Raw genomic sequence first — 19,021 nt, forward strand, 5'->3', positions numbered from 1 at the left:
AAATCCAGGGAGATTTTCTTTTTTTTCTTCTTACAAGATTTGGGCTAAGTGGATTTTGGTTGATATAGGATCATACTTAAATAAATAGTCCAATCCATAAATCATACAAGATTTTCAACTCAATTCTATAGAAATAGCTGAATAGGTCTTAAAATATCTTGAAATTTTAAGAGGATACAAGAAGAGTTGGCCATATCGTGCCACCTAAATGCCTAGCGCCAAAGAATGCTATATGTTGCCCCTAAATTTTGAATCGAGGCCAAGATGCTGCTTGGCCTGCTTTGAGGTCAGTGAGAACCGAACTAAGTAAGGTCGAATGAGACCGAGGTGAGGAAGAACCGGTCGTCTTCGAGACCAACTTACAAAAAGTTCCGCTTGCCGGAAAGTTTTCGGTAGGAGATCTTCTGATACTTAAGTCAGAATAGTTGAGCAACAGTGTTGTAGAAGAGAAAAAAAATGTAGAGTGGAATCTCGAAATAAACTTATTTGAGGATCCTCGGGCTACCCTTTTATATAGGGTGGAATATAGATCCGTTATCTAATTTGGCGCGACATGCCTTAGCTGTATGGTAACGATCGGCATCACGTTTACAACATAGTAACCGTTTCGCATAAACAGCATGTGGCAGCAATTATGCTGATTATGAATTGTGGTGTCGCCATAACTACTGATCTTTATTAGCACGAGCAGAGTGACACTTCGGTTTTCGCTAAAATTGTTCATCTTGGATAATACCGAGGTTAAAGAAGTTGGTTTAAGATGAGGTTAAAATGCCCAATATTTTTTTTATTGCCATCCAATCTGCTGCTGTATTAGCTTGTAAAAGGCTCTCTCTTGAAATGCTTGCTCATGCCAGCCTATTGATTACGTCGGCAACTGGGTCTCTGGGTGTCGAGCCACGTCTGCCGGCGGTGAGCCCATCTGTTTGTACTCTGTTTTCTTCGCTGGGAAGACAAGCACATGCGCTTGCACATGCTCCCCCGAATGGTCCATGTGGAGCCAGTTGTTTAATTGCCTTCGCTAAGATGAGCCATTTGTAGTGCGGTCATGAATCTAAACAGATTGAAAAAGAGGGTCTAATCCAGCTGCAGGTCTCCTGCTCGAGGACTAGCTAGTTGACATGTAAACTTTCTATTTTAATTTCGTTTATTGATATTGATTAATTTCCAAATCACTGGTCTCTGCAAAGGGATCACTACTAGATGCACCAAATAGGATCTCAGTTTAAGCATCCTTTTGTTGTCTCGTTGACATAATAAGTTCAATAAACAATGGCTTCTAAAACTAGAGAACTGTAAGATAAGGCGTCCTGAATAGGAAAACCACATTGCTGTTTGAGTACCTGAATTCAAGATAGATGTGTGGTTTTGTGGAAGCACGGGGTTTAGTAACCTTCACCATGATGGACTTGTGGAAGCACGTGAAAAACGCGATGCAAAATCCCCTCCGTGGGTTAAATGTATTCCATGCTCCCATCTGAAAACCATAGGCCTGGACTCTGGGCCCCAAATTAGGTTTCTGCCGGCTCAAAAACTCTTAGAGCTTGGGTTGGGAAGGAGAGGGAAGGGAGAGAGATCGAGGGAGAGGGGAAATCGAGAGAGAAGAGAGAGCGGGGCGGGCCTATTTCGGGCTTGACTGGGCTTGTCGTACTCGAGATCGCACTGGGACATGGGAGGCCCAGGTTAGACTTGAACCTGGCCTGAAATAGTTTTAGGCTTTGATTTCAAACAAAACCGCTATCGCCTCTCTTTGGCGGGCCCAAAACCATCTCCGAGTCTTTTCAGGCCTGGTCCAAAGCCCGATGCAAAACCAACCCGGCTCAACGATTTCTCCGACAAAACCGAGCCCATTTCCAGCCCCAGTAAACCATGAACCTCTTTTACGAAGTATTGGTGCGTTGGAAGGTATTGTCCAAGGTACAGTCACTGGGATCCACAGCATTGGAATGAGTTGTTTTACAGATTTGGAGCCGTCCTACGACAAGTTCTACGAGGAGGCAACAGACATGAAGGTTTCGAGATGACGAAAGTAAAATAAAAAAAGAAAAAGAAAGAATGGAAGGTTGACGATCGGAACAACGTCTCCATGCAATCACCGAATCACAATGTGGCCGGCATGGCCAACGAGAGTTAATGCTCGAGTTGGCTTCACTACATGAAGCGGACGTTTGTTCATTTGAGTTTCAGTAGCTATCTCTGTATTTTGCATTCCCAACCTACTATAAAAAAAGAAGATTATTTCTCCAAACCCAATGAAATGTTTGGTGTTGTTATAATGCTTTTGCTTGAAGAAGAAGGGATTGTTGGAAATAATTTGACTAGAAACTGCTATATCATCTCTGTATTTTGCATTCACAACCTACTATAAAAAAAGAAGATTATTTCTCCAAACCCAATGAAATGTTTGGTGTTGTTATAATGTTTTTGCTCGAAGAAGAAAGGATTGTTGGAAATAATTTGACTAGAAACTGCTATATCTTTATTTTATAAAAATATTATAAAGAAATAATTTATTAAAATAAATTCAGAAGATCGACAAGAGCTTGTCTGGATCAAGGCTGTGATATACGCTGCCCCAAGAATATGATTCACCCCTAATTATGTGCAGGTTTATGGCGATCTCGTCCTCACGATACAACAAGCCAGTTCAGCCTGATTCTCCTCTAAAGAGCACGATCGTTGGGGAGGTTTGATCCGACCGACTCTTTCAGTTGCCAAAAATAAAAAGTTGAAGAGTGCAAAAACTTTGTCTATGGAAAAAATCCTGGGGACACCGTATCATGTTAAACTCATAGACCATAGGTCTGGAGAAATATAGAAATAATACTCTTCTATACGTGCCTTTCCTTCCATATGCATGTTCTTAATCAAGAGAGCCATGTTCTTATGAGACGAGCCTCCTAGATTGCTAGCTCTCTTTCTTTTTTATTCTCCATCCTCCCCTTCATCCATCAACTTGCAGACACTGCCTTTCCCACGCCATCTCTCTTCATCGACACTTCACTAATCTCAAGCCCCAACTTGGTCGGGTTTGTGACCCCAATTGCAACTCCATTTTTCAGCACTTGCAGACTGGGACTACCAGTTTCCTCGAAGCCATTGCTCCAACACCGAAGGCTTTTATCACCCATACCAAAAAGGACGGTCAGAAGCCTCCAAGCCCGACTCGATCTCGACAAGCTGCAAAGGCGCAGTGCAGGCGACGCTTCCAAAACTCGCGTAAATAACAGAAGTTGGATTCATTGTATCAAAAAAGCCAAACGCAAGCATCGGTCCTCATCAATGGAGGCTTTTACTCCCCCTATCAAGTATCAATTTAGGACAAAGTTGCGCAATCTTAAAATTCAAGCAACACATGCATCGATCGGCCATTAATGAATTCGGCACAAAAAAGACGCAGCGGTGCCGTTCAAAGAGTATGCCACGACACTTGCCATTTCGTTGCACCTATATCCATATGCTTTTCGGTCCTCGCAGTACCAATCAAATATGTAACGGATAATTTTCCCAAGGGGCATTTATGCAGTGCTCCAAAGTGCAGATTTGCTCGCTGCGGTCAGTAGAGGTGAAAAAAAAGAGAGAATTCACCTGGACCATGATGTGCCTTCACAATCCTACGGGAAGCCAAGACGCGGCAAGAAAGTTCCGGGAGTCTGAAAGAAGACATGGAACTCGTCAAATTACGAACCAGAATCTTTGACAGATCATGTGGGGTGTGATGAGGTGGGACCCGGGGGCAGGGTTCACATGGGTCATGTGGATATCCGGTCCACGCTCGGAGGGATCCATCCGGCGGAACACGTCGTCATCAGCAGCTGGTATGACAGACGCAAAGGTCTTCCGCCAGCTCCCCATGCATGAGGCGCGCACACAAAAAAAAAAGCTACGCGTCTCCCAAACTGTCTCGAATGGTCTGTAAACCTTGACAAAATTGGCATTTGGGACTAATTTAACGGCGTAGCCCCCGATATATTGCATCAAATATGAAGCTTATATCATTTAACAAGGCTTTTTATAATACGTCATATCGGTCCGGACTAAATGGTACAAAATATACTATACTATACTAGATGGACACAGGTATGATGTACCAATATTTAGTATACTAAAAAGTTTTATACCATATTGTATCATATTAATATTATGTTAAGATGGCATCAGCAGGGCGTTTAGTATCGGGAAACTTTGGTTTCTTCTTCTTAATAGAAAAAAGGTTTAGTAGGGCCCGTTAATTTTGTCGCCTTCGAAGAAGACCGGACCGGCCGCGGCCGTTCCAGATGGTAAGTGCCTTTAAAAGTTACACGAGTTCCCTCTCATTCATTTCAAAAGCCATCCCGGTTCCAATGTTTGAAAAATCAATTCAAAGCTATGGGAGACTTGATGGACTAGCGACCAACCAACCTCATTTAATCTCTGCTAGCTGCTTTTTGGATGTCCTCTACTTCCTGGTCATATGGGGCCTCCAGGGTGAGCCATGGGTCGCTTGCCCTCTCGAAGCTTCTCTCACTTAATCGGATGCTTCCAAGCGTTCATATATTTTGAGTAACATATAGAAAAGATCATACAAACACATAGATATGAGACTACATGCTCGGAGTTCAAATACTCTCTAGTCTCTAACTTGAGGTGCAAACAGAGAGGCACAATTTTACAGCACCAACCATTTGCGTAATGCAAGCTATCTTGATTCTGATCGATCACTAGTTGTTTTGCAATATATAAATGATACAGAACTTAACATCTTCAATTCATTATCAAACCAGAGAAGGCTCTGTTGGAGTTTTAATTAAAAATAAATATTTTTTTAATCCTCCAACTTTTAGTTGTTTTAAATATTTTAAAATATCTTATGTGAGATGCCTCTTTCAGAAAAATTGTGACTCTTCGAAAGAGAACGTTGGCTTATGTATCTTTCAGTGTTTGGATAGAGTCGAATTAATCCTATCCAATTCAATCTCTCTTTCTTTTTTACTGGTACTCTATTTTCCAAAAGTGGAAGACAAAGTTCTTCCATTCTTCAACTTTTTACTTTTTATTATTTTTTTTTTCTAGGCGTTTATTTTAATGTCTTCTTCTTTTATAGTACTATTATAAAATAATGCTATAGCAATTTCTAGGCAATTATAAATCCAACCGATCGCCTTGCTTGCATATGTATAAATAGACATGTTCCATAAATAGACATGTTCCAGAAAAATTACTAATGCGAATAAAAAAGTAGCATGAGATTTGGGATTTTAGGCCTAAAAATGGGATAAAGTAGGTTATTGGGTAGGGTTTGGGCACTGAAATCAAACACGGAGACATTGGTTGGTTTTGGATACAGGCGGATGCATACGTGAGAAACGTAACCCAGTCTTGCATCAAGAACATGTCTAACATAATTTTAGAAGTTTTATGGACAAACGTAGCATAGGGAAATAATCAAATTATTGGGAAAGAAAACAGATGGCAAATACAAATATCCACCTTCTGGATGATGAATGTGATAGCAAAACAAAATTGTATATGGCTGCCAAGTTATTTAGCAATTGCCATGCGGCGAAGCATCTTCGAGACACAGAGGGAGAGACGCGCATTGACTTTCGTGGCCGAGGCTGGCCGAGATTTCGGTCAAAGCCGGCCGCGCCGCCGTTGTTTGTTCCGCCATCCGCGAGGCCGCAAGTTTTTTTTTTTGTGAAAAAACAGCAGAAGCGAAGCTTCTTCGGTCCCAGCGGTACGTGGGGCGCACACGTTGGCGCCCATCTCACCATCCATCCGCTATCCCTTCGGACCCTTCCAAATCCAAAGCAAATCTCTCTCTGTTTTGGGAGGGGCCCCAAGGGGAGCTCCTTTCGGTTATTTATTTGCCAGGTCGCACCCTGTGCCGCCCTGCCTCCTCTGCTCTATTTCTTCGAGCCCCTGCTCTCGTCTTCCCCCCAAGGAGGAGTTTTCTCGGCCGATCTCCTACCAAGATCGGGATTCGAGGTCTGTAGATCATTGTGTTCCGAAATCCTATTTTACCGCTTTATGAATGCAAGAAAAAAAAAAACTATGCCGATGTTGATTTCCGTTACGTCCCTTTTGTTGCTTTTTTTAATTAAAATATTGCTCGGCTTTCTATCCAAAATCCAATTTTTGTTCTGGATTCGAGGTCGATAGCTCCTTTTGGGTTTCGTCAAAATCTGATTGTGTTCTTCGAATGCACGAAGGTTCCTCGTCTTGGTGTTAGACTTGTAGTTTCGTTCTCTCGAATTCGATTTAGTAAGATTTCGTCTTCAAAAGTTCCTTCTTTTTGGATGGGTTTCTGGGTTGGTTTTTTTTTTTAAGAGTTCTTTTTTTTTTTTTCTTTCTTCTGGATCGCTTGATCTCTGCCTCGTCGGGGTTTAGGTTAAAAAAAAAAAAAAGATCTTGAAATGTGGATCGCTCTGTGTTGTGGTTTTTCTGATTGATTTGGATGCAAAAACAGAGATCTTTGTCATGGATTTTTCTTTCTCGAAACATTGATTTGAATTAATAACTTCTCCGTTTTATTTTTCTTGCAGGGTTTTGTGCCCGATCTCTAATTCTTTTCGGAGCAGAGAAGGGGCCATCTTTTTCTCAAAAGAATTCCCCCTTCCATCTCTCTTGGAAATTGGCTTTTTAGGTTCGGTTAAGGAGTAACAGAGTCATTCCATTTCGACCTCTCAAGTTTCTGATTTCTCTTGCTTCCTCCTCCCATAATCCGATCATGGTCGAAGCATTGCTCAATAAATCATCCTCGAGCCGGCTTCCCAGCTTCACGCAATCGGTGAAGCTCAAGTATGTCAAACTCGGTTACCACTACCTCATCACCCATGGCATGTACCTCTTCCTCACACCACTCGTCGCCCTTGTGGCTGGCCAGCTCTCTACCTTGTCCGTCCAAGACCTCCATGACCTCTGGGACCACCTCCGGTTCAACCTCGTCTCCGCGATCCTCTGCTCCACGCTCCTCGTCTTCCTCTCGACCCTCTACTTCCTCACCCGCCCTCGGCCGGTCTACCTTGTCGACTTCGCATGCTACAAGCCGGAGGCGGCCCGGAGGTGCACCAGGCAAATCTTTATGGAGCGGTCTACGCTGACGGGCTCCTTCACAGAAGAGAACCTCGCATTCCAGCGTAAGATCCTTGAAAGGTCAGGCCTTGGGGAGAACACTTACCTCCCTGAGGCGGTCCTCAATGTTCCTCCTAATCCCTCCATGGCTGAGGCCAGGGCGGAAGCGAGGGCTGTCATGTTTGGCGCCATCGATGAACTCTTCGCCAAGACTAATGTGAAGCCCAAGGACATCGGGATCTTGATCGTGAATTGTAGCTTGTTCAATCCGACCCCCTCTCTTTCCGCCATGATCGTGAACCATTACAAGCTTCGCGGAAACATTGGGAGCTACAACTTAGGTGGGATGGGCTGCAGCGCAGGGCTGATCTCTATCGATCTTGCCAAGGATCTTCTTCAGGTTCACCCCAACACCTATGCCTTGGTCATCAGCATGGAGAACATCACCTTGAACTGGTACTCTGGCAACAATCGGTCCATGCTCGTTTCCAACTGCTTGTTCCGAATGGGCGGGGCCGCGATCCTTCTCTCCAACAAGAGTTCCGACCGCCGCCGCTCCAAGTACCAATTGGTTCACACGGTTCGAACGCACAAAGGCGCTGACGACAGGTGCTTCAGCTGCGTCACCCAGGAGGAAGATGCTGTTGGGAAAGTTGGTGTCTCTCTTTCGAAGGACCTGATGGGAGTCGCCGGCGATGCTCTGAAGACAAACATCACGACCTTGGGTCCTCTTGTCTTGCCCTTGTCCGAGCAGTTACTCTTCTTTGCTACATTGGTGGGGAGGAAGATCCTCAAGATGAAGATTAGGCCTTACATCCCCGATTTCAAGCTGGCCTTCGAACATTTCTGCATTCATGCAGGAGGGAGGGCTGTCCTGGATGAATTGGAGAAGAACCTGCAGCTCTCCGAGTGGCACATGGAGCCCTCGAGGATGACGCTCTACAGATTCGGAAACACTTCGAGCAGTTCCCTCTGGTACGAACTGGCATACGCCGAAGGCAAAGGAAGGATGAGGAAAAGGGATAGAATTTGGCAGATTGCATTCGGATCGGGATTCAAGTGCAACAGCGCGGTGTGGAAGGCCTTGAAGACGATCGATCCTGCGAAGGAAAAGAACCCCTGGATGGATGAGATCCACGACTTCCCCGTTGAGGTTCCAAGGGTCTCAGCAATTTGAAATTGGTCCCCGACGTCGGGTGATGAAATTGGTCTCGATCTGGTTTCATAGCTCGCAATAATTTGTTAGGATGGTCCTTTTTTTTAATTTTCTTTAGGGGAAAAAAAAAAAAAAAAAACTCGGAGTTGTAAGGTATGGTCTACGGGGCGTTTGGTGGTTGATTCTTGTTGCGGGTGGAGAATAGGTTGTTCTGCTATTTTGGTGCAAGTTATGCAGCCTGGATTCCTAGACTAGGAGGAGGGTCAGCGATGAATTCTATCGTGTGGTTTAATTTATGCGGGTTTGAGCCATTGACTCTGTTTAAACCTTATTTGTTGGGTCAAAACTTGCAGCCCTGAGCAAGGTTGGAACTTACTTATCTTATAGTTTTGAGCCCACTGTTCTTAACGACTAGCTGTATCCCAACAATATGATGTCTCTGACACGGCATTCATATAAAAAGCTAATTGCTTTTGTCACCTTGTTTTCCTTAGGACATTGTCATGTTCTTGGATCCACTACCTTGATTGCGTATCCAATATTACAGCTCAAAATATGTGGCAAAATTAGGAACATCTGCTTGGCCAAGGCCACGGACAGCATGATTTTGCTGGGCTGCCGGTGCCATCGCCTGTAGGCTCCACAAGCCCCCATGCCGTCAACTCCTGTTTTCTGGCCAAGGGACCGGTCACCTGCATCACTTTCTTTTTTCCCCTCTGGGTTTCTTCTTTTCGGGTAGAGATAAGATGACATTTATATGGTACCACCACACTAATATAAGTCGACAAAAATCAAAATATTAAAATTATACAACACAAGGTTTTTAAGTTTCTTTATAAAGGATAGTTCGATAAAGCACATGAAACCTTGGCTAGTTATTCTTGGAAGATGGCTGCAATCAAGCATAGGAAGGGCACCTATTTAATAGCAACCACACCCTGCAAGGCTTAGAGAGGGCAGAATTGATCAGTAAGGAATATAAACCTTCTTATACCCAATTGAGCACAGCATCGGGAATCTATCGAGGCAGCATCCTATCCCTCGTTAGGTCCATCCTTGCTAATGTGAAAACCCTCGATTTTCCGAGCAGCTTCATTTGCACCAACCTTCACTTTTCCAGCAGCACCATTCGCCCCAGTCGCCTCATTCTCATCAGCAGTGGCGGGACTCGTCTGCCATATTCTTATGGTCCCATCTTCTGAACCTGAAGCATATGATTTGCCCATCGGAGAGAACCGTACACAATGGACAGGTCCATGGTGACCCTTATTGCAAGCTGAACCCAGGCAAAAGAACATCCATATCACATTGCCGTGAAGAGCGCTATGAGGAGCCAGTGAACCAAACTAATCATAACATGAAAGTATCCACATGAATTGAAGTATAAATGAAACTTTAAACTTACTGATCTGCTCCCCAGAATGAAAATCAAAAACATGAACCCACAAATCTTCACCTCCAGCAATGAATCTGTTGCCAAACTTTGGTTCGAGTGAAGCTGATTCGACAGTACATGGCATGTTGTAGCTTTTAACAAGTCCAAAACTGATGACCAACAATCAAGAAATTGTAGTAAGTGCAAAGAAAATGCCAGCCAGCCAGCTAGAGAGAGGCATAAAAATGTGCTCAGAAAGCTTACTGGTTTGCATCCCAAAATTTGACGGATGAGCCATCAGCGGTAGTGATATATCTGCCATCTTGGCTAACTTCTGCACTGGTAACAGGTGACTTGGTCTCAAGAGTTTGGACAATATTCCCACTTCTTACATCCCATAACCTTTGCGGTAGTTGAATAACATGTTAAGGAGGAAGAAGGGGGTGGAGGGGAACAAAATTTCATGCCACTAAGTTTATATAATGGTCGAGACCATGCTATGGCATATCTTCGAGAAATAATGAAAACAATTCCTGATATTTTTATATGAATAGATGCTAAGAGTACAGTAATTCCCATTTATGTTTGATGTTTGTCATTGGACATGGGACTGTAATAACAACAATTCCTGATATTTTTATATGTAACTCAAATTAGCAGGCACTGTCATGTCTACATTAGCAAAGTTTGTTAACAAATATACCCTGTGCATTGACCACAACAATACGAAAATAGAAAAGTAGGTCAAGGATGATGGAAAAAAGATCAGATTAGAATATCAGTGGAGGAAGAAACAAACACACCTCACACCCCCGATATCGGTACAGGAACTTAATATTGTCTGATCACTATGAAGCCAAGCAACGGTTCTGATCGAACCAGGTGATTTATCAACTTCTCTTGGAGGTGCATCTGGACGATTCAAATTAAATATCCGTAACATTTTTTCAACTCCTCCAGTGAGCAACAGGTGTGTATCCTGCAGCCAGTGTTTAATGAGTGAAAAAAAAGGAAAACAAATGTCAGAAAGTTGAAATGCACCAACAAACAAACATGAAGTCCTCTTAAGAAAAGTTACTGGTCCCAAATTACCACGGCACAAGTGCTCCTTGTCCCTAACTAACAAGGAAATTCAATTAAACAGCTGCTCAAAAAACATATTTCAACTGCCACCATGGTTCTACAGCCAAAATGTCCAAATTTTTTAATCAAAACTCACCAGCAGGTGTTGAATCACAGTTAGATGATTGAATGTGTGTATCGCTATAGGACTCGCTTGGTTCATGGGAAGAATTTTACCTTTACCAGAATTTTTTTTTTCTATAAAGCTAATGGCTAGGTATATGATACCTGAGAAAGTGATTTTGCATGTTTGGTTGACCATGCAAAAGTGACATAGGAAATACACTTTCTAGAGTAACTTATGTTTGGTTGAACATCTATTTTAGTTGTGTAAAGCATCTATTATAACCTTAATAAAGTTGTGTGAAATTCCTAGAAAACATCACATGAATAATTTTTAATAGTTATTTTACATATTTTTAAATCTAAAAATATTTAAAATAGGTATTAAAAATATTTATTGCGTTGAGTTTTTAAGAGTTTTAACATTTTTAATACTTAGACAAATTCTTTATATTATGGTAATTTTAATAATTGTTAATATATTTTTATATTAAAATTACCACAACTTTTTTATGTTGTGGTAATTTTTAATAGTTTTAGATTAACTATTAAAAATAGCTATTAAAAAGATTATGATGGCTCAAGGCTATTTTTGGTAAAAAAAAATTACCATAATTTTCAGCCCGTAGAAAAGTGGCTTTCCAACTCTCTCCTTTGAAACCTCCAACAACCAAAAATGAGGCATTTTTTTCATTTTTCCATCAACTATACTTTCCCGTCTCCTCTTCCTGTGAACCAAATGAGTCCTATAGGTTTAACTCATTGAAGAAATAAAAAACTCAATCTCTTGCATACATAGAATTCTAGATTAAACATCAACAACGAATTATATTAACAATTAAAAGCAATGATATCAAGATAAGTTGTGCTGACAAACCATCACAAGCATTGCAACTTGCACCATACCTCATCATACATGAAAGAGAATTTGGGAACATAAAAGTCAACTTTGAAAGACCCCTTCCCCCCACCCCCCTCCCCCAAAAAAAAAAAATATCACACCAATCCCAATACCAACTACTACAACCATCACAGCAGAACAGAAGGGGGGAAAAAGGAAGAAATAAAGGTCACATTCCTTACATATGGTTTCTAGATACCACAAAATATCTGCAGAACTGTGGAGGAATAAATGTAAATCCAGTAGAATACCACTAAATGACAAAATTAGCATGCACAACAAACAGGGGAGTTTTTAAGACCCAAATTGAATTGCAAGAATCAATTAAAAAAGGCCTCATTTACCTCGGAAAAGGCACATGTGCGAACAATGTGTTTGTGTTCAAACGAGTGTAATTCATCTCCAGTTAATGCATCCCATATTTTCCTGCAAAAAGGTAAAGGCAATAGAAACTTAGTTACTTTTCAATAAATATAAAGCATGCTACATCCAACTGCTTGAATAACATAACTGACATTCTGCAAAAAAGGTATAACCTTCCAAATAACTAGCCTAAACAAAACAACCCACTAACCATGAGTTTAAACAAGTACTACCAACATCAAAGACAATATATTACTGCTAATCTCCTGATTATCAACAGTCCATATATACTTCACATGAAAAATTGATTCTTAAAAGATGTTTTCATATAGCAGCAAAAAACTGTATATTTACGGACATTATCTCCAACATCTAATCAGCAAAAATTTTACCAAATAGCATATTATTACATATATATACTAGAGGGCAGCACTAGGTAGCTCATCTTAGACAATAAGATGGCCCCTGATGGTCGATATCTTCTTAACTACAATAAAGAAAAGGACCCTAGTTAACAGTTATTTGGATTAGTCCACTCAGCTACCTCATATCGCCAAATTTGGCCACTTGAATTAGAAAAACAAGTGCTGAATGGTGTGAGGATTTCTTCCCCAAAAAATTACTATTTACTTAAAACTAAACTATACTGTCTTGATTTCACTTGGCCTCCTCCAAAACAAAATCTGATAGATAGCAAATCAGGTAACATCAACCAAACCACAACTACTACTACCCAAAATAGGATACTTAACAAAATCCCTTGATCATCATGTCAGGCCTTCTTAGGTTATGACAAGCACAGAAGGCAAAGGAAATGCTTGGTCAAGGCATCCCAAACAACAAAAGACCGACCATGCCAAAATATCAGGCCTTGATTTGCATACAGGGCATGCCCTTGCCCTTCATTCCTCTGTCAGCAAGCCACGCTACAAAATCAGAATACAAAAAAAACACCAGCTTATCTAGCAACAGGAGATAGTATGAGACCAACACAATAGAACAAAAGACAGCTTGATGATCACAAATTGCATTAGTCCACGTAAGGGCCACATATTGAAATAGATGACAAAGGGTTGGAAAAATGAAAAACAGCCCTGATATTTAGGGCTCAAGAGATGTAGATGAATGATTGGTACTTGTGCATTCGAACCGTGTGAACCAATTGGTACTTGGAGCGGCGGCGGTCAGAACTCTTGTTGAGAGAAGGATCGCAGCCCCGCCAATTCGGAACAAGCATAAGCAACGTAAATGTGGTCTATGTCATGGATGAAAATTTGACTAGCATGCATGATACAAACATGCATACAACTATAACATGCATGTACCTAGCATCATAAATACCATGTTGTACCATGCAGTAAGAGGCATACCATATCAATCTATACAGTGCTGATACGATACAAGGGCTTGACACATCCCCATCCTAACACAAATGTGATTGCAACTCGACCAATATACCATTTGTCGATACAGGGTGCACCACACCATATCAGCAAGGTACCATAGAGCCCGATACCAAGACAAAATATTGCCTATACTTGTCAGACTTGCGTATGATACAGTGCTTTCGTTGCTTATATGGAGTGGTGTATTTTGCTCTATTGGGAACATCTGAATCTTCTAAACAATATAAAGTGGTGATGATATATAAGATTCAACTACATGTAAGGAAGAAAATCATCTATTCCTTCAAAATCAAAAGAATTAGCGTGGTTCTAGTGGTGATAATTATATTGTTTTGTCATTTGTACTTGTTCCATCAACCTACCTCTTCATATTTTGTTTTGGTCAAGAATGCAAACTTATATGGTAGTAATATAAATATATTAAATATTTTTTTATTAAGTAGCTAGACAGTGTTTATATCATTAGACATCTATGCATTGCCTTGTGATGGTGAAAATTATAATTGATGTTTTTGCTCCTCTTCATCCATATCTACTTTCATTTTTAGCAATCTCTAAATTTTTCCAAAAAATCATAAAGAATCTTTCCGAAGAACCAATACAATTTAACCCCTCCATGATTTATTGCTTGATCCTGAATCTAACAACATTGCTATTGTTCTCATCAGCAAGAGCCTGAATGCACATGAAAGGAAAATCATGTTTCACTTCACTGATAAAAGATGGATGCCCACAAATATGTAAAACATCCTGTTATAGAATAACAATAAATGACACTTAGAGTAATGCATTAAGCTTTGAAAACATCTATTCTGAAAAATACACCTCTTAAATTTCTAGTCAACAGTAATGTAGAAGTATGAAAGCAGGAAAAAAAAAAGATTCACGTGATGGGTGCAGAAATTCATAATACTAAACAGCTTTTTTAAATAATTTAGAAGTTATTGCATTCATATGGTTCGTAGAGCTTTGATGATCTAACATATCCCATCTTAAGCATTATGCTTTCCTTGGCATTGTAATCTCCAAAATACCAAAATGGAGTTTCTCAGAGCACCACAAGTGCTCTCTCTAACCTAATTTGTTCTTTTCAATTTTCTTTACCCTAGTCCATCATCCCTCTATTCTAACAAGCCTCCACTGCTACATAGTCAGTCAAGGAAACATGTTAATATCAGAAATGCTGATCATCCAAAGTAACTTCCATGCATCCAAACCACTATCTATTCTCACTATCTATGAGAAAGCAGGTGTAGAGTATTATCTGGCTCCTAAGGCAGCATTCCATTGGGTTAAAGGGGAATAAGACTACTTAAACCCATTTTTACCACTTGAACCCACCAAACACTGTTTTGCAAGCTACATTATTCCAAGCCTCAAATAGGCATGTCAAAAGTTGGAAAGAATTACTTTTTGGAATAATTCGGATCCGAACATAAAAGGCACAGTTCTTTACTCCAAAGCAAAGAGGATTAAAAATAAGTTAACCCATTTATTCTAGGCTAACTTATTCCACAACCAAACACAGCATAAGACCGCAATGCTGCATATTGAAAGTTTGAATCCTCATAGCTTTGAAAGATGTAGATTGCCGAGATGATACAACAATTCTAACAAACCAAATAGATCTTCTACAGAGTTGTCACATAGCCAGTGTTTTCAGAAGCAAGAAAACACGAAACATCATTGCAGGGTTCTCAAACTAAAGAATAAATTAAAGAAAAGGATCATGTCCGGAATAAACTTGAACATCCCTAGGTGAAGAAACAGAAAGAGAACCAAGAATATTTCATGGATGGAATTAGACACTAAAGTAGTAAAGCAAGCAGCAAATTACAAGCTTTAAGCAAGAAGCATGAATCAAACATAACCAGACACTGTCATATTTTAAAAAAGAATACATGACAGCCGTAGAACTTGCAGGTTCTGAAAGCAAAATTCTTTGTAGAAATACATCATTATTGGACAAGCATCCATAAACATCATCACATTGTATAAACAAAATTGGCAAGCATGATTCATTTGGCATTCTAAACTGTTTGTTACTTTCATCAGCTTCAACAGTAGCCACTAAAATAAATAAGATCACATACGCTGAGAAATCAGCTGAACCAGATGCAGCGCGTAGAGCATTGGTATCAAGGCAGCAACTCCAGACTGCACCCTTATGCCCTTCAAATGTTCCAATCCAGTCTCCTGTCTCACCATTTCTCAGCATGGGACTGGCATCTGGAAATTTTAATAACTATCTTTATTATTACATGACCTAACATGTCCCGCTAATCACTTCAATGCATTTCAGAAAGTTTTAATACGTAGTTTTAAACACCCTATCCTTCAATTATGTCTAGTTGTATATTCATATTCATTATTTACTGGCTGTAGAAATTATGATGGAAGTTAAAGAAAAGGACATTTACTTTAAACAAAAATTATAATGGATTTAAAAATGCAAAAGAAAAACCTTAAGCATAACCAATCCTGTACTTCCACATATACAAAGCAACAGTATAAACACTTTCCAAAAACAAGGTCCAGATGAATCCAAACTACAAACAATCCATTAAATATAAAATACAGACACTAAATCCAGGAGAAAATGATGGCAGCCTTTATTCGAACCTTGCACTTTACATTTGAAATCTCACTATTTGATGCACCTAAATAATAGATTAGTTAACATAAATCATCAAGGTAAAAACAACTTACCATAGAATAAACACTCGACAGACACATTTTCACATAAAGAAACATATAATGGAGCTAAATATTGCTAATATACTTTACCCATTTTGGTTTTTATATCAATTTCGATATTTAGAGTTTCTCGCTTGCAATGGCACGTCAAACAAGAGTTTCCAAAAGATGAGGGCCCTTTAAAAGGGGCGACCAGTGACATGCCATATAGTATAAATGGCCACTAACCCTTGGTTACCTGAAATGGAAGCTGGTGCAAGAGTAATTTAGGTCTGGTTACAAGGAAGCCTACCTCTCAAAAAACAAAAATCAGAATAGGAAGTGCTTAGGAAGCTGTTGTAAGAATGTATTTCTTTAGGGATTCCAAATCAGGTGCAGCACCCCATATATAAGTTCCCTGCTGCTAAGCATTAACCTTTTAGTTTCCTTAAGTCAATACCAATAGCATTTGATTACTTCAGACAGTGGTCCCCTTTTTCTCCATAAGTGCCAAATGTTCTTGTTAATGAAAAGTAGCATTCTTTTTCCTTTTTGACATATCAATATCGTTTTCAGCAAATTATTATCTAACAATACAGTACGAAGTTTCCAGGCATCAACAAAGAATAAGGAGCCTGTTAATTAAAGATTGGTTGTTCAATTTAGGCAGGACAATAACCACTGCCTACCAGTAACCAGAGCGTACAGGGGCATAAATCAATATATTGCTCATCTCACATCCTACTTCCCGAAATCTTGTCTACTTCACATCATATATGCCACATTCATCTACCAATCTTTATTCTCTCAAAACATTAGCCTTGCTCATAAAACATGCACAGGAAAAGAAATTTGAAAGCTTGATCAGACACTTCCAGTAGTAAGTTTTATTAGAGAAAAATAAATCTAAAGCATATATTGGCAAAAGACCGCTCTTCTTGGATTTATCTGTGAACAGAAAAGATACCAAATTAGGAGGGCCAAAGAAGAAATCCTCACCTTTGCTTGCGCTGATGAGAAAGAATCCGTCCGGAGTAACGGGGCTGTAGAACAAATCCACCACCGGCCGCGAATGCCCATGGCAGACGAGAGGAATGGCCACCTTTCTTTTCTCCATAAAAGCAAGACTCTCAACCCTAAAGAATCCCTTGGCAAAATCGAAGGGAAGGAGATCGAATACCAAATAAGCCCTAACCCTAGCCCCAAACAAAAAAATCGAAGACAATCGAAGCCCTCTGTAACGATTCAGAAAAATGGGATAAGAGACTGAAATGTATAATTTTACACTTTTTTACCAAAAATTTAATTACACAATAAGAACGAAAATGGGACAAAAAAAAAAAGGCAAAACCAGGGAGAGGGGCCACGCAGGAGATTGGAGGGAGACGATGACGAACCGGTCCCTATTTAGGAGGGCTGGGGGAACGTTGCCGAGGCGGAGCTACCATGTTGGCCTTCCACATGTAACGCGTTGTTGTAGGTACTTTCTGATGAAGAATCCTGACCGTTGGATATAGATTGTCTGTCATGATGTGATCTTCGAGTTTTAGCGCTGTCGTTCAACTGGAGGTAAAATTGGGCCGGTCGGCCCAACGGACCAATGGACCGATCCAGTGTTTGGATTGGACTGATCCATTGCATGAACTTTAGCGTCCATAATTAAGGGTGAAAGTGGAACGTGATTAAGAGTGACAGGGCAGCATTAAGGCCCGTTTGGTAGAACTGTTGGTAGCAGAGCTTTTTGAAGTAAAAATTTTTATAAAAAACTATTTGTTGTTTGGTAATTATATTTTTAAAGTGTTGTGAGACTTTAATATATATTTGATAAACAAACTGAGAAAGTACTTTGGGTATGATAAAATAATCATGAAGAACATTGCATAGTACCATACGACAGAGTATAATAAAATGAGCCCTAATTGTGGGCCATACTTAGTTCTACTAAAATCCTCTCTCTCCCAATTTATTCTTGATGAGATTGTAAGATAATAAAACCCTTTCTCTCCTTTAATATCTTTTGTGTTGTTTTCCATCAATTTTCAACATCTTTAGGGTGTGGAGACTCTAGTTGGATCAGAGGGTGAGCAAAAAGTATTTGAGTAGGACTTAGCATCAATATGAACTAAATATCCTACACTATTTTGAAAACGAGCGCAGTTAGAAATTCTTTTTACCAATTTGGTCGTTATGATTTGTACAGAATATTTCAAATCTTACTGCTCACCATGAGCTTTTTTTTTTTTTTTTTGACATTTTATATGCTATCCGAGAGCATGATAGTAATTTTCCACCACATATTCTTAATTTGCCCAGCTTTGCGATTGGGATTCAAATTCACATGTCACATCCGAACCTATCCATAAAAAAATAAAATAAAAAAAAAGATGATGATATAAGTAGACAATCATCTAATTTATATCTTTTTATTTCCAATACTGTTCAATCTTATATGGATCTCATGGACCTTTAGGGAAATAAGTAATAATATTAACATATATATCTTAATTCAATTTATCTACTATGTAAGGATATCATTTATTTGAAAGTTCTTAAAATTTAATTATTCCACATTTTTAATATCTATTCGTATCCAAATCTAAGACAAATACGTTATAAATTTCAAGATACGATCAGTATCCATATTAGTATCAGCGTCCAACAAATAAAAAAAAATATAGGCACGGCTATGTTGATATCCGACATGCTTTCAACTCTACTAATATAGATAGAAAAAAGCTTCATGGATGAGCAATGAATTGCTTGTATTCTTACTTTCAAGACAAATAGAGAGTGCACCATTCAGCTTTTCTATTATATTCATGCATTTTTCAATAAACGGATAGAGAAATTTTATCCAGGGTAATTTAAGATGGCTTGACCCCAATCGGGTCTAAATCAACTCTATT

At 39.7% G+C, this 19,021-nt stretch overlaps 1 protein-coding gene and 1 pseudogene across 5 annotated transcripts; one reads left to right on the plus strand and one right to left on the minus strand.

Moving 5' to 3' along the window:
* The first annotated feature begins 5,538 nt into the window (after positions 1–5,538).
* On the plus strand, positions 5,539–8,520 carry LOC103704043 (3-ketoacyl-CoA synthase 11 pseudogene; annotated as a pseudogene). The gene is made up of 2 exons (XR_015971753.2): positions 5,539–5,967; positions 6,525–8,520. The product of XR_015971753.2 is annotated as a 3-ketoacyl-CoA synthase 11 pseudogene (transcript).
* A 494-nt stretch (positions 8,521–9,014) lies between these two features.
* LOC103704057 (uncharacterized) lies at positions 9,015–17,520 on the minus strand. Of its 4 annotated transcripts, XM_026803564.4 has the most exons (8): positions 17,115–17,492; positions 15,533–15,668; positions 12,015–12,096; positions 11,380–11,497; positions 10,388–10,563; positions 9,849–9,986; positions 9,615–9,754; positions 9,015–9,485 (listed from the first exon to the last, which is right to left on the minus strand). In XM_026803564.4, the coding sequence occupies exons 3-8, from the start codon at positions 12,068–12,070 to the stop codon at positions 9,244–9,246; spliced, it is 870 nt and encodes a 289-aa protein (XP_026659365.1). In that variant the 5' UTR covers positions 12,071–12,096; positions 15,533–15,668; positions 17,115–17,492; the 3' UTR covers positions 9,015–9,243. The 4 variants fall into 4 exon arrangements, with proteins under 4 accessions (XP_026659365.1, XP_008785435.1, XP_008785422.1 ...); XM_008787213.5 differs by lacking the exon at positions 11,380–11,497 and having other exon boundaries at positions 9,849–9,923; positions 17,115–17,520; XM_008787200.5 differs by lacking the exon at positions 11,380–11,497 and having other exon boundaries at positions 17,115–17,520.
* Positions 17,521–19,021: the final 1,501 nt, after the last annotated feature.

The sequence above is a fragment of the Phoenix dactylifera genome, chromosome 12 (assembly GCF_051530095.1).
Source record: "Phoenix dactylifera cultivar Ajwa chromosome 12, Ajwa_hap1_PhDact_Kaust_v1.1, whole genome shotgun sequence".
Classification (NCBI taxonomy): domain Eukaryota; kingdom Viridiplantae; phylum Streptophyta; class Magnoliopsida; order Arecales; family Arecaceae; genus Phoenix; species Phoenix dactylifera.